A 14,210-nucleotide genomic window follows, 5' to 3' on the forward strand; every position below is an offset into this window, starting at 1 on the left:
AACTTACAATCTATTTCTCAAAGACACATATAGCTCAAGATACAGAGTTTCATTTAATCCTATGTGTCACGTTTGTAGAGCTTCAGTTTATGACCTGGCATCCCATGTGGACATCCCAGGAGAGATTAAAACTCTCTTTTATATATAAAGATAATCCCCACGTGATCAGAAATGTCTGTCTAGTTTTGCATAAAATCTGCCTATTTCGAAAAGTCAGCCTTGTTCAGTTTTGCATGTATACAAGTTCACAAGTGAATCCGAAGAGAGTCTGGTTTAGGCCAAAGCATGAAAACACAGAAAACGTCCAAGATGTTGCGTCGGCTCTCCAACACATGATAGAATCTGTCAAGATCAACTTTACGCGTCTAAAACTTATGAACTTTGTTTCCTGACCTCACAACAACAATCGTCATCCACAACTGATGATTCATGGATCATTATTTCGGAACATATCCGCTGTTCTCGCAGTTACATTTTCAAATAGCTCCATTTCTGTACAGTAGATCGTTCTTAACTCTAAACTTGCTCCTTTCAAATTGACCAAAAAAAATCTTACTCCTTCCAAATTGACACTATACATAATGTTTATCACGATCCACATTTGGTTCTACATCATTTGGAGTACAACATTCTGCAAAACATTGATAAACTGAAAAAGTAACAGCCTGCGGGTCCTCACATTATTTACCATCATAGTCCGGTGAAGTTGAAAGAGGTCATGAAACCTAAAACAAGAAACAAAACCTATCACCTAAAATCAAAACCAAATGTCAAACAAAGGAGTGTGCTTCCATTTTATTATCCACCCTACTCTTTTACATGGATTTTTTGAAAAATGAAATAAAATCAAACTCATAAGGTTCAATCACTTCATAAGGTATTGTCAAACCCCAACTAGTGTTTCGATCTCAAAACATACACTTCACAACATATTTAATGTTGTGATTTATGAACTTTCGTTCTTGAGCTCACCACAATCTTCAATCACAACTGGCTCAGAGGTATTCCCCCTCTCAGACCCGACCTTCTCCATTTCCTCCACCATATTGTACCCATCAACAACCTTCCCAAACACCACGTGTTTCCCATCAAGCCACGGCGTCTTCGCGGTGCAGATAAAGAACTGAGAACCATTCGTGTTGGGACCCGAATTAGCCATGGACAAAATCCCCGGACCAGTGTGCTTCAGCTTGAAGTTCTCGTCCTGAAACTTAGACCCGTAAATCGATTCCCCTCCGGTTCCATTGCCACGGGTGAAATCTCCGCCTTGGCACATGAACCCTGGGATGATACGGTGAAAGGCCGAGCCTTTGTAGTGCAAAGCCTTCCCTGCTGCCCCAAGACCCTTCTCTCCTGTGCAGAGAGCACGAAAGTTTTCAGCGGTTTTCGGCGTCACGTCAGCGAAGAGCTCCATCACAACACGACCCGCTTTGCTCTTTCCTACCAAGATGTCAAAGAAGACCTTCGGGTTTGGCATTTTTCCTGTCATCTCTTCACTCCAAATCCTGCCCAATAAGTATGATTAAGCAAACTCAAGATATGAAACTAAAACAATACATCCAAGACATATCTTTAATCCTAACATAATGTACCAAACTGTTCAGACAAAACTTGTGGAACTATATATAACTAAGCATGTGTGATCACTACGGATTCAATCATTCAGAAAAGATCCATTAAGATTCTAATCAGTTTGCTGAAATGTCCCAAGCATCAGAATTGTCGATAAGAAAAGAAGGATTCTTATAACACAGAGATCTTTTGAATCTCAAATGCATGGTTTTAGGGTTTCGCACAAATATTGAGCTCGCAGGCGATTTAAATTAAACGTTTATCTGCAAGCCTTCGATATGTGCTTTTTTTTTTTTACGAAACAAACACTGAAATCGAATTGAAATAAAAGAAAAATCGAGACTTTGAAAATGGGTTCATCGAAAGTATGTACCTTTTTGCAGATTGAAAGTCTTGTCTTCTCGAACGAGAGTCTGTAGATTTTTTGTGGCTTCGATCATGTGAGTGTACAGCTTTTATACGGCTCGATGTGGGTTTAAGGGTTTTGGGAGCTAGGGTTTTAGTAAGGAAGGCTTTTGGCAGATTTAGACGGGATATTGATTTTCAGTTTTTCACATCCGTTATTAGGCTTTTCGAAAAGGCCCATAATTTGATTCAAACCCACTATCAAAACTACTGTTTTCTTCCACCATCTTCTACCGCTTTGACAATTTTGCATTAAATGCTGATAATCATGTAAATATTTTGTTCATATATGATTCAGGCCAATCTTAACCCAAATTAGGTACCAAAACTAATAAGATCCAAACCGAAATAACTGAATTAACCGAGACTGACCGGAATTTTCGAATTTTATTTAGTTTAAACCAAAAATTTAGCCGAATTAACCGGAAATCAAAAATTTTGATTTTTTTTTTTGAAATCGAATCAATCGAAAACCGGATTGAATCTTTTTCGATTCACTTTAGTGAAATTTCAATTGATCAAAACTAACTGAATTCTAAACCCGAATTAACCAAACCGCAAGACTAATCAAAACTACTGTCTGAGAGAACTCTAGTTTAGCACTAGTTTTTTTATATATCCAGATTTCCTATCTCAAAAACTAATAAAACTAGTGAAGGCTATTTTGGAAAGGAAGAACAAATTATTTTTAATTTTCAAAAAAATATTCTTTTAGCTCTGTAAAATATCAAATAAATTATTATGATATAATATCTAAATAGTTTTCTGAATCGATTACTTTCTTACTGTAAACCCGCACCAAAAAATAAATTAAAGAAAAAAGAAAACCATTCACTAATTCAACATCTCTAACATAGTTCCTTGAATTCCCTTGTTATAGAGACGAATAATGTTTTTGTTTACGGTCGCCACGACGACTTCAAGCCAACAAGGAATTTGCCTTTGCACACATTCGTTGACCACGGGAGAGATAAAGCAATAGCCTATTAGGGTTCAGATTCTTTAACATTTCAGTCTTGCTCTTGCACCATACATATGAACAATCAACCGTTGATAGTAAGATGTTGTTGACTCAAAGGTTTGTGAACAAGAGGTGTAAACAAAACTAACTGCTTAATAGTCCAGAACCAAAAATAGATCAATGAACAAGAGTTCATAAGAGAGATTACAACCAAAACAGGTTTAAGCAGCATCAGTTTATAAGAAGAGATTAAGCAGCAGCAGCTTCCAGAAGCTCTTGATCGAAATGCCATGTTCCTGAGAGCACATAAAACGAAGTGTGAGACATGAAAGTGGACGAAACGTGGAACGTGTTTTTAATTATTTTAAAATTGTACAAAAAAAAAATGGTTACCATGCCCTTTGCCGAGTCTTCTGAGCTGAGCCACATATTCAGAGATTTTCTTAATCGCTTCAACCTGCCAGAAAGTGATGTTATTTTAAACTTCATTAGATTCTTAATTAGTTCACATGTCTTTGCCACTAACATAGAACGTGTGTTGGTTTTTACCTGTTCGTTCAAAAACTCGCTCTCAATGAAATCTGCCAGCTGCACATCATCGTTCTTCGAAGCCACCTATACAATCAAATGCAACTTGTATTAAAAGAATACTTCTTGAAACATTAAGCTAAAAAGAAAAGACATGAATGCCTTTAACAAGAATTGAATTCAAGGAGAGTAATGGTCTTACACTGTGCACGTTGAGGAGCTTCTCATTGACCAACTTCTCCAATGACAGAGCCAGCTCCATGGCTGCAACAAACCAAAAAAAAAAATCAAATTTATGCATATATTCACAAAAATAGCTGATTAAAACACACAACCTAACCAAAGCTAATATTGATAAATAAATTCTAACAAAAGTTTCTGCAAATTAAGAGACACAATCTTTAGACTGTGTCCTCATCCACAATCACATAAACGGGAAAATGAAGCTTACCATAGAGAGCATCTCCCTTCTCAGCGTGATCAAACTCAGACTGAGGCATCACCATAGGCTGTAACTTAACTCTCCCACCACGTTTGTTCTGCAAGAACACGGAAACAACAACAAAACAGTGTCAGAAACTAAACTCAAATGAAACAGGGCATACAAAACTGAAACCCATTGGGCAAGAAGAAGAACCTGATACTCCATCAACATCTCAGCGTGGTCACGTTCTTCCACACTCGAGTCCTTGAAAAACCTAATAAGCAAGAGACATCAAACAAACAAACTCATTAATCAAAAACAAAGACACCAACTTTAGTAAAGACAATACATCAAAAAATCATTAACTAAAACAAAGTCACCAACTTTAGTAAGAACCGAACTTTCTCAATAAAATCAAATAAAAATCTCAACTTTTTTTACACTTACTTGGCAAGACCTTTGAGAGCAACGTTATCACGATCAAAGTAAGCGTACAAGGCGTGATACACGTAAGACACGTTGTACTCCACACTGCGACCAAAAGAACCAATCTCATCATCAATCAAACAGATTTACAAACGCTAAACGTTACAATCCAACGCGAAAAGAAAATATTACTTGATCTGTTCGTTCACGGCGGCTTCGCACTCGGGAGAGTACAGATGGCGAGCAAGAGAGAGCTGTGGGCTCGAAGGGACGAGATCGAGCTCCTTCTTCACCTCCTCAAACGGCTCGAAAACGACGCCGCTTAGGGTCTGCGTCGTGGTGGTGGTAGCCTTTGAGGCAGACACAGAGAAGGAGAGGTTTCGTGGTTTTCCCGAAGAAACGGGAAGACTCGAGGACGAGGAGGAGGAGAGAGGAGAGATGTCCTTCTCGACTCCATGGATGTTCACGAGGGAGAAAGCAGAAGCTGATTTGAGAAGCATTTTTTGTGTCTGAATCTCTCTCTCTCTGTCTCTGCAATGAAATGGGAGGAGGAAAGGGTTTGTCTGTGAGGCTGTATGGTGGCGGAAGATGGAGAATATAAAGCGAGGTTATGTGGATGATGAGGCTCTCGATGATAGACACGTGGATGGACACGATTGTGAGATGGTTGAAGGCGCGTGGCAGGCTTGTGGCGTTGTTGCTTTGCTGGAAGATACATTCTTTTGTTTGCGTTGATTTCGGCCCATTTACATTTTTGGCTGGCTTTTCCTGATAGACTCACGTAAGCGTGGATTTAGAAAATAAATTATACTGCTAAAATAGTAAAATATCTTTTTTTTTTCTTGTGTCGCAAGTAGTAAATTCCTTTTAGAAATAGTAAATATCATATATAAATCTATTGGATTTGATTAAATAAACTGTAATGATTTCGTTTCTATGATTACATTTTCACTTACCATATTTGGGGCCAGTTAGATTTGTTTCTATGATTACATTTCCACCTATATAACTAGCTCACAGTATTTACAGACACAAACTGATGATGAAACGGTAAAACACATAAGTGAAAGAAAACCAGAGAAACTACTTGAAGAATCAAAGAACTATAAAAAAAATCTACTACTCTACAAACATTCCACAACTACCAAACTTCTCCACTCGTTTCTATCGACTGGTGGAGGCAAAAGCGTCAGGTGAGTCTGGTAATTCGAAAATAGTGACATGTAATTGTTTAGGGCTTCTTATTAATAGGTGTTATTAGAACACAACTATTGGAGATGTCAAGAGATGAGTATTTTGACAAATTATTTGTTTTTTTTTTTTTGTTAAACACATTGACAAATGGGAGGTGATGCATCATGCATGGAAGCATTATTAGCTAATGTCGTCTTGAGATAAAAGCAAGAGTATCGAAACCTGTATTAACTATGTCGGTATATAGAGACACGTTCTCAGATTGTGAAACGGGACTTGATCGCTTGGTCGACTAGTCGGATGAACATCTTCACCCGACTCTATCTTACTTACATTAGAGAACAAAACACAACATATACAAACCTCTTTAGTATTGTTACAAGATCTAGAGATATGAACCAAGCTTAGACTTCACAAACAAAACAGGTAAACACTAAGGATCATTAATTCAGAAGAAAATGCCGGCCACTACAACAGGTTTTATCAATTCGAATCATATAGCTATCTGATCAACTTGAGAAAAGACAAAAACAGCTGTTCCAACCCAAAAAAAAAAACATGAAAGACTCTTAACACCAAAATCATACAAAACCAAATGAGCAAAAACATAATCAACCCAAAAAAATGATGGATTCAATGTGCTTCAACATTAGATGTCACAATGAATGAAACGATCAAGCAAATGGATCACGTGCCGAATCGAACCCACCTCTTCGAAACAAAAATTAAACTCTCCCCGAGGCAGCAGAACCACCAAGGAACGAGAGCAACCCAGCGTTAGCAGGCTCCTGATCATCCATAAACAGATCATCCGGAACCACAAACGCACCGTGCAAACAAACAATCGCGACGCCGATCATCAACGCCGACGTCAAAAGCGACCCGACGCTCGTCATAAACACCACAACGACCGTAACCAACGCGAGGCCGAGCAGCGTCTCCCGATCGGAGAAAGCGCGCCCGAACACGACGAGCGGCTGATCCGCCGGGCGGAAAACGTAGAGGAACATCCACCCGGCGAGGAGGCCGACGAGGACGAGGAGGGAGAGGGGATGCGAGAAGAGGGAGAAGGCGAGGACGAGGGAGACGACGGCGGCGTAGTTCACCTTGAAGTAGGCGAGATTCTTCCTGATCCGGGATAGAGCGTCGGTGAGGGACTCGGGCCGCGCCATGGAGCTCCGATCCACGAGCTCCGTCCAGGGGCGGCGCTGCGATAGGCCGTCGCGGATCGAGGAGGAGAGGCGGGAGAAGAAGGTGCGGAAGGCGGGCGTGTTGATCGGCGGCTGGGATTGAGCGGCTTGCTGATTGGTGACGGGGATCGTCGGTGGACTGGCCATGGCGGTGGCGGGTGATTTTGACTGAGAGGATTCTCGATCTTAAAGATTGAATAAGAAACGAGATTGGACCGGTTCGGCTGATCCATAAAGGTTGCGCTGGCCCAGAACCGTCGGGTCACGGGTTCGAAAACCTTTTTGCTTTACTAAACAAGTTCGTAGCTAAAAATTGCAATTGAATTAATGTATAAGAACTGATCTCAAATATTAAATCAAAACTACATTTGTTATTTATCCTCTAATTATGTAAAAAGCATCGTCCGAGTATAACCAGATAAAATGAAAAAATTATGAGATAGACCTGGACTTTTTAAAAATAAACTAGATTTAAGGACGGGTATATTTTTTGTTAGAAAATTATTTTACGTAATAAAAATTATATGACTTATTTTACTTAATTTTTTGTTGATAAATTATATACTTTAACCTTTTATGAAATTTATCTTAAATTTATTTGTATGATTTATTTTTGTTATTTTCAATATGACTAAATTTTAGAAGACTCTAAATAACTCTAATCCATAATATGATTTTATTTATTTAGTTTATGTGATACTAACCCGTAATAAAATTACAAAATATTTTTTGTAATTTTATTAAATTTAGTTTATGTGATTTAGTTTTTATTTTAAATGAAACTGTTTTTTAAGGAGTTGAGATAATTCAGAGGTATATTATGATTTTGTTGATCTAATCATTTGTTATTAATAATAATCAATAAAAATATTAAGAATAAATGAATTTTATTTATAAATTTGAATTTATTTTTAATTATAACAAAATCTATTGAGAAAAATCTAACAAAATCTTACTCAATGTTTTAAATATTTTTATTAAATAATATATTAATTATTTCGTAATTAATAATATAAATTAATATTAGTATTAAGTTTTTGAATTAAAGAAACATTATCTATTAAAAATCGCAGCATATCTTTTTAGAAATGATACTTGCCACAGTAATAGATATTATTAGTTTGAATATAAATTATTTAGTTGATTAATTAAAGGAAAATAATTAAAAGCATATATTAAAAATATACAATGGCAAAAAAATTCTAAATATTTCAACTTTTTAAGGTGTCATCAAAAAAGCCCCTTGTGTTTTAATAGTATAGATTTAAAAACTTATTCGTAGTTATACAAATTAAGAAATTATATATATGAATTCATCTCAAATATTTTATGATTTCTGATTTATATCAATTATTCTTAATATATAACTATATACACTGCTACAAGTAAAGAAGATTAAAGAAGAAAAATGGTTGATGTGTCCTATTGCATAAATAATGTGTCCTATTGCATAAATGAGTTATTCATGCAGAGAGATAGAGATTTAAAATGATTTATTTTTAAATGAAAATTTTGAATTTTTAAACCTTATTTAAAATTTATTATTATTGAACTTTATATTTTATATAATACTCCAAAATCTACTATTATCAAAAATATTTTAAGTTGCAGAATTTTAAAATAATTTCAAAGTGTTAATCATTTATTCATGATGATGAGAAACTAACACAGCGATCGAAAATCAGTTTTAAGCTATATAATATTTTGAAAATCTTATTTTATAAGTTAAAATGTAATATTCATAATCTATGCAACATATAACTCCGCATATGAATATATGATGCATAACAAACGTTGTCGTTTTATTTGTGTAATCAGGTTAAAAAAGAAAAATTCATAGAGTAGAATGTAAATTTTAATAAATTAATTTTCCTTTTATAGATCAATTTTGTTTGAACTATTTACCTATAAGACTCAATAATACAATCCAGTGTAAAAAAAAAATCAATTTTATCGCTGACAAAAAGCAAAAAAAATCAAATTTATATTTTTTTAAGTCTAAACCCTAAATAACAACATAGACAGTTCAGTCCGGTCGGGTCGTTATTTTCTTCAGCCGATTTCCTCTTCTTCTCTTCTCTTCCTTAGTCTTGTGAAACGGTACATAGCAGAAAGAATGTTGGATGAAAGCAACTTTGATGTCAATCTGAAGCTGTGGGCTATTCGGATTCCCCGTGAACTCTGTAAAAGCGCAACTAAGATACTCAATGGGTACTGTTTTCTTCACCTTCACCTGTACAATGCTCCTAATTGATTCGATCTTTATTTATGCTCCTTTGATTGAATTGCCTTTTTGAAGTGATTTCCGTTCTAATTGATTGAAAAAGGAAGTCTTTATTGGTTGTGATAAAACTTGTAGATACATGCTCAACATGCCTCGGATTAAACCCATCACTGAAGAATCCGGTTTTGAAAAGACTCGTTTGGTGTTACTGTCGGAAACTGTTAAAAGTGCCGGTAAGGGTTTTTTTTGTTTGTTCTGAACGTGTTTTAGTTAGATGGTGGAAAGTGGTGTGATATAACCAAAAGCTCTTTTTGCTATAAAGCACAGATTTGTCGGAGATACCAGATGAAAAACTAAACCAGCTTAAGAAACTAAGTGAAGTTGAAGTAGTTCCTCACTCGGTCACCCTTGGCTATTCCTATTGGAGTGCAGATCACATATTGAAGCAGATTCTGCCAGAGGGAGTGGATATACCTTCATCTTTTGAAACCATAGTTAAGTATATTAACTAACCCTCTATTTGCTTATAAGAACTCTGTTTTGCATGAGCTAGCAGTTTTCTTTTTGTTATCTCTGTTTAGTCTCCAAATCATGAAGATTGCCTCTCTCATAACTTTTTTTATGTGCAGGTCATATAGCCCACTTAAATCTACACGACGAGCTCCTTCCCTTCAAAGACGTGATAGCTAAGGTTATCTATGATGTAAGTATTCGACCCTCCTCTCATGACATCTCTGTGCCCATGACAGCAAAGAAGTCTGATTTGAATCTTTTTTTTTCCACATTTTTGTAGAAAAACTATCCAAGGATCAAGACAATTGTGAACAAAGTCGGAACCATCTCCAACGAGTTTCGAGTGCCAAAGTTCGAAGTGTTAGCCGGAGAAACTGGGATGGAAACAGAAGTAAAGCAATACGGAGCAAGGTTTAAGCTGGACTACAGCCTTGTTTACTGGAACTCGAGACTGGAGCATGAGCACATGCGTCTTACGTCTCTGTTTAAACCTGGAGAAACCGTGTGTGATATGTTTGCTGGTATTGGTCCTTTTGCTATTCCAGCTGCGCAAAAGGGATGCTTCGTTTATGCGAATGATTTGAATCCGGACAGTGTTCGGTACTTGAAGATTAATGCAGAGTTCAACAAGGTTGATGAGTTGATCTGTGTGCACAATATGGATGCTAGAAAATTTATTTCTCAGTTGATGAAGGTCTCAGATGGTGAGGGTAATCTGCAATCGGTTGCTGATGACAAAACTAAGGAAGCAGTGGCAAGTCAAGAAGGTAGTGCAATTAAGAAGCCATCTGGTGTTTCAGAGACAGGTAAGGAATGTCTAAGAAGGTTTCTACAATATAATTCTAACAGCTAATAGTGCCTTGGTAATCATCATTGACCTGTTAATTGAATGCAGAAAATGGGGTAGGGAAAGACTGCAAGACTATAGAAGGAAACGCAAAGAAGAGGTTGAAACAAACGGTGCTTCCAATCGCAAAGCCGTGGGAACATGTCGACCATGTTATTATGAACCTTCCAGCTTCTGCCTTGCAGTTTCTCGGTATGCTACCAATGCTTCTAGCTTATTCTTCTCTTTTTTTTTTTTCTAATTTTGGGAGTATAGTCTTTTTGTTCTTTCAAGGCATTCACGTAAGTATGCAGTCCATCGAAGAAAGTTTATCAATTCCATTTGTGACATCAGCAAAATTAGGAGATGCATCATGATGCATTAAGGCTTGTTTGACTGTTAGTTGTTTTTATTTTGTTTTGTTTTGTTTTGTGAGATCTTAACTTATTATCTAATGCGTAAATTGGCTCTGTAATTTTTTGTTGGTTGCAGATTCTTTCAGCAAAGTGATTGAAAAGAAGTATTGGAAAGGACCTCTTCCTTTAATCCATTGCTACTGTTTCATTCGTGCAAGCGAAACCACAGAGTCTATTATTGCTGTAAGAATCAAAAACCATGGACTCTATAATTGCATCTCTGGTATTATTTTTCTGCACGCCTCTTGGAATCTAAAGTACAGCTTTTGTAATGATATGATACAGGAAGCTGAAAGTGCTTTGAAGTTCCATATAGAAGATCCGGTCTTCCACAAGGTCAGAGATGTTGCTCCAAACAAGGTATATGATCCCCCATTTTCTCATGTTCTGTTTTTTTTTTTTCTTTGCGAATGACTGTTGTAGAATACTCAAGTATATCATTTGTAGCTCTACTGAGATGGAACTTTTTTTTGGTTTGGTTGCCAGGCGATGTTTTGCCTAAGCTTTAGACTGCCTGAAGCATGCTTGATGGAGGAACACTGAAACAGACATTTCAGCGAAGCTGCAAGAACAACCCGTTGGAATTTTTGTTTCATTTTGATGAGTCTTTGCGTTAAAGGAGTCTTTATTATCTTACAAAGATGTTTAGTAGTTTTGAATCCATTGTCTGCAAATGATGAAATGTTTAGTATTTGATGTGTTTTGCCTGCCTGAAGCATGCTTGATGGATGAATACTCAAGTATATCATTTGCTACCTTAATTGCTTGTATTTTCTGTTTTCTGAAGTGAAAATGGATTCAGAGTTTAATATTTTGAGGTTTAGTTTTTGTACCTTTCACATTATTGGTTGTTTGATTCTAGGCAGATGAGCTACTTGATATATATAATTTCACAGAACTACAATGGTGCTTAAAATATTACTAATGAAAAAACAAATCAATATGTGAAATGTGAACACTAGAGTACGCTTATAATTGAGGCGCACGTTAGCTAGAATAGTAACCGAGTGAGTGACTGTAGCTTCGTAGGAAGGGCGGAGTTACCAAAGAAAGCCGCTTAAGAATTAAAAGTGACAAAACCAACCAACCAACCGTCATCTTAGCTTTTTAACTAACCACCCCCGCTTCTGTGGAGACTCTAGCTAGCTCGCTACCTTGTTCTTCCAATGGAGTCTTCTGCAGCTCTCGGATCTCTCCGTCGTAAGTCTCTCTCTCTCTCTCTCTCTTTCACTTTCTCTGCGCCGATTTGTTTTTCTTTTGTTCATTTGAAAAAAAACTAGAAATGGAGGGAATTTACGGTTAGCAAATATTAATCCGACCTGTTCGTTACCAGTCTGGTTCTTACGGGTTACTATCTTAGTGTTGTCTTGTTTGATAGATCTGATCTCTCTGGTTCGGATCTGTTCTGTCTGATTCTTTCCAATTGACGTAGACTCTTGACTATATGGTTTTATTCTCCCTCCGTTATTACAGAGACTTTGGGTTCCTCAATAAATGTTCACTCGCTTTCTGGTAACTGGTCTGCCTCTGCCAATTCTTGTGCGCCACGGTGGAGTTTGTGCAACAGGAACCCCAAGCACACGCTTGTCGTGTTGCGTGCAGAGTCCTCTAAATCTTCCACAACAACTACCAAAACTGACGGTGAGTTTATTATCATCATTCACCTTTCATCTTCGAATGGTACATGTTGTTTTCTTTCTAATAGCGTTTGTTTATTATTATTATTATTTTTTTTTTGCAGAATCATGTGATGCTTCAACGGGGAAGAGTTCCGTTCGACGCACAACGTTCCCGAAAGAAGTGGAGGTTTTATTCTTTACTTTTCTTGTAGATGTTTTGGTTTATTTTTAGCCATATATATATATATATATGTTGCTAGGAGCTGATTTGACATAGTGTATGTATCTTTTATATGCATAACTTCAGGCAATCCTACTCTTTGTTTTTTCTTTTTCAATACATGTTGTGTATGGACTCTTCTTTATATGTTGTTAGATGAATGTTTTATGGTGTTACAGGCACTGGTTCACGAAATGTGTGATGAGACTGAGGTTGCTGTGCTCAAACTTAAGGCAAGTCTCCTCCTTTCACGGCACTAGTGTTAGAAAAATCTTTCATTAACGTTACCAAGACAACAAATGCATGTTATATTACAACCAACATATATTGGATCTGTTCATTGCTTGTTTGACTTGTGGCTTATGCTGTAATCGTAGTAGGTTGTTAACATTTTTATAATTCCTTTGATGCCTTTCTTTCACTTATAGGTTGGAGATTTCGAGATGAACTTGAAGCGGAAGATTGGACAGACCGCAACTCCCACTCCCATGCCTGATATTTCTCCATCAGTAGCTCCTCCCATTCCTTCTGAGCCCATGAACAAATCAGTTTCTGCTGCTGCTGCTGCTGCTAGCCCATCCAAAGCAAAACCCGCCTCTGAAAAAGTGTCTCCATTTATTAATGCTGCATACCGAAAATCATCAAAGTTGGCTGCTTTGGATGCATCTGGATCTAACAACTATGTCCTAGTCACCTCTCCCTCAGTATGAGAAACCCCACCTCCTGCAATTCATATAAATTTTATCTGCATTTTTGTCCTGTTTGATCTTTTGATCTTTTATTTCTTCTCTTGGTAAAAGGTGGGCAAGTTTCAGAGAAGCAGAACTGTAAAGGGAAAGAAACAAGGTCCTAGCTGCAAAGAGGTAAACGAATCTATATTCATAATTCAACTCAGTAAACAGAAAAATGCAAATAAGATAGCAAATTGGTTTTTCTTGGCAGGGTGATGCAATAAAGGAAGGGCAAGTGATTGGATACGTACATCAGCTGGGAAAAGAACTTCCAGTAACGGTATTATTTATAGATTAAAACCATCCATCTCTTCTTTGAAACTATCACATTTGACTCTCATTTACCTTTGCTATTTATGGAAACAGTCTGATGTAGCTGGTGAAGTTCTCAAGCTTCTTTCAGATGATGGAGGTAAAAATAATTAAAAAAAAAAACACTATGTGTATTCGTAACCTTCTCATTTTTTGAGAAATGATTCCATTAACTTCTCATGGTTCATGTGCAAAACAGACTCTATAGGGTATGGGGAGCCTCTGGTTGCGGTCTTGCCATCGTTCCATGATATCAACATCCAGTGATGATGTCAGGGCCCAGTTCCACAATAAATTAATAGCATCTTCATATGGAGACTGTACTCTTCTTCATCTTTCCTTTTATGGAGTTTGAGAATCTATTTTGATCTTCATCTTTGATCACATGATTTGTGTGGAGATTTAATTCCTGAACATGTGACACGCAGCTATATTGTTTTGGTCACTCTTTTGGATTTTTGGTTCGTCTTAATATGGGATCATCTATTTTTTCTGCACCAGAGAAGAAAACTATAGATTGTTGAAATGAGCATATAACTTGACACTTTTGTTAAGTTGTTTGTTTGTTTGTATATAGGATGATGAGAAGCTATAACACTCTTTAGTTGAAAAAAATACTTTTGAGCAGAGTAGGAGCTGGCCATAAGTA

The 14,210-nt window shown here is 36.8% G+C and overlaps 5 protein-coding genes across 5 annotated transcripts; 2 read left to right on the forward strand and 3 right to left on the reverse strand.

The window, feature by feature from the left end:
- Nucleotides 1–768: 768 nt before the first annotated feature.
- On the reverse strand, nucleotides 769–2,101 carry LOC108856753 (peptidyl-prolyl cis-trans isomerase CYP19-3). The gene is made up of 2 exons (XM_018630632.2): nucleotides 1,946–2,101; nucleotides 769–1,505 (listed from the first exon to the last, which is right to left on the reverse strand). Exon 2 carries the CDS (start codon nucleotides 1,487–1,489, stop codon nucleotides 947–949), a length of 543 nt encoding a protein of 180 aa, XP_018486134.1. The 5' UTR covers nucleotides 1,490–1,505; nucleotides 1,946–2,101; the 3' UTR covers nucleotides 769–946.
- A 912-nt stretch (nucleotides 2,102–3,013) lies between these two features.
- On the reverse strand, nucleotides 3,014–4,897 carry LOC108857303 (ferritin-3, chloroplastic). The gene is made up of 8 exons (XM_018631273.2): nucleotides 4,509–4,897; nucleotides 4,338–4,421; nucleotides 4,104–4,164; nucleotides 3,918–4,005; nucleotides 3,669–3,730; nucleotides 3,488–3,553; nucleotides 3,332–3,395; nucleotides 3,014–3,234 (listed from the first exon to the last, which is right to left on the reverse strand). Exons 1-8 carry the CDS (start codon nucleotides 4,814–4,816, stop codon nucleotides 3,188–3,190), a joined length of 780 nt encoding a protein of 259 aa, XP_018486775.1. The 5' UTR covers nucleotides 4,817–4,897; the 3' UTR covers nucleotides 3,014–3,187.
- Nucleotides 4,898–5,937: 1,040 nt separating this feature from the next.
- LOC130495117 (PRA1 family protein B1) lies at nucleotides 5,938–6,965 on the reverse strand. Its single transcript, XM_056986241.1, has one exon. The coding sequence runs from the start codon at nucleotides 6,845–6,847 to the stop codon at nucleotides 6,236–6,238; it is 612 nt and encodes a 203-aa protein (XP_056842221.1). The 5' UTR covers nucleotides 6,848–6,965; the 3' UTR covers nucleotides 5,938–6,235.
- Nucleotides 6,966–8,714: 1,749 nt separating this feature from the next.
- Nucleotides 8,715–11,490, forward strand: LOC108856491 (tRNA (guanine(37)-N1)-methyltransferase 1). Its single transcript, XM_057011166.1, has 9 exons — nucleotides 8,715–8,911; nucleotides 9,060–9,157; nucleotides 9,252–9,417; nucleotides 9,552–9,627; nucleotides 9,718–10,243; nucleotides 10,333–10,476; nucleotides 10,756–10,862; nucleotides 10,965–11,039; nucleotides 11,166–11,490. The coding sequence occupies exons 1-9, from the start codon at nucleotides 8,817–8,819 to the stop codon at nucleotides 11,220–11,222; spliced, it is 1,344 nt and encodes a 447-aa protein (XP_056867146.1). The 5' UTR covers nucleotides 8,715–8,816; the 3' UTR covers nucleotides 11,223–11,490.
- A 230-nt stretch (nucleotides 11,491–11,720) lies between these two features.
- LOC108857090 (uncharacterized) lies at nucleotides 11,721–14,058 on the forward strand. Its single transcript, XM_018631019.2, has 9 exons — nucleotides 11,721–11,879; nucleotides 12,153–12,320; nucleotides 12,421–12,485; nucleotides 12,698–12,751; nucleotides 12,947–13,222; nucleotides 13,319–13,381; nucleotides 13,461–13,529; nucleotides 13,616–13,661; nucleotides 13,761–14,058. The coding sequence occupies exons 1-9, from the start codon at nucleotides 11,846–11,848 to the stop codon at nucleotides 13,826–13,828; spliced, it is 843 nt and encodes a 280-aa protein (XP_018486521.1). The 5' UTR covers nucleotides 11,721–11,845; the 3' UTR covers nucleotides 13,829–14,058.
- The last annotated feature ends 152 nt before the right edge of the window (nucleotides 14,059–14,210 follow it).

This window comes from Raphanus sativus, chromosome 5 (assembly GCF_000801105.2).
Source record: "Raphanus sativus cultivar WK10039 chromosome 5, ASM80110v3, whole genome shotgun sequence".
In the NCBI taxonomy this organism is placed as follows: Eukaryota; Viridiplantae; Streptophyta; class Magnoliopsida; order Brassicales; family Brassicaceae; genus Raphanus; species Raphanus sativus.

Bases quoted from the DNA above. Each gene is read 5' to 3' on its own strand.
- LOC130495117 (XM_056986241.1), bottom strand. From the start codon at position 6,847: ATGGCCAGTCCACCGACGATCCCCGTCACCAATCAGCAAGCCGCTCAA.
- LOC108857090 (XM_018631019.2), top strand. From the start codon at position 11,846: ATGGAGTCTTCTGCAGCTCTCGGATCTCTCCGTC. The intron at 12,752-12,946 runs GCAAGTCTCCTC...TTTCACTTATAG, and splicing joins TTGCTGTGCTCAAACTTAAG to GTTGGAGATTTCGAGATGAA. The intron at 13,382-13,460 runs GTAAACGAATCT...TTTTCTTGGCAG, and splicing joins AAGGTCCTAGCTGCAAAGAG to GGTGATGCAATAAAGGAAGG.
- LOC108856753 (XM_018630632.2), bottom strand. From the start codon at position 1,489: ATGACAGGAAAAATGCCAAACCCGAAGGTCTTCTTTGACATCTTGGTA.
- LOC108857303 (XM_018631273.2), bottom strand. From the start codon at position 4,816: ATGCTTCTCAAATCAGCTTCTGCTTTCTCCCTCGTGAACATCCATGGA. The intron at 4,165-4,337 runs GTAAGTGTAAAA...CTTGCTTATTAG, and splicing joins GCTCTCAAAGGTCTTGCCAA to GTTTTTCAAGGACTCGAGTG. The intron at 3,235-3,331 runs GTAACCATTTTT...ATGTGCTCTCAG, and splicing joins AAGACTCGGCAAAGGGCATG to GAACATGGCATTTCGATCAA.
- LOC108856491 (XM_057011166.1), top strand. From the start codon at position 8,817: ATGTTGGATGAAAGCAACTTTGATGTCAATCTGAAGCTGTGGGCTATT. The intron at 8,912-9,059 runs GTACTGTTTTCT...TAAAACTTGTAG, and splicing joins GCAACTAAGATACTCAATGG to ATACATGCTCAACATGCCTC. The intron at 9,628-9,717 runs GTAAGTATTCGA...ACATTTTTGTAG, and splicing joins TAGCTAAGGTTATCTATGAT to AAAAACTATCCAAGGATCAA.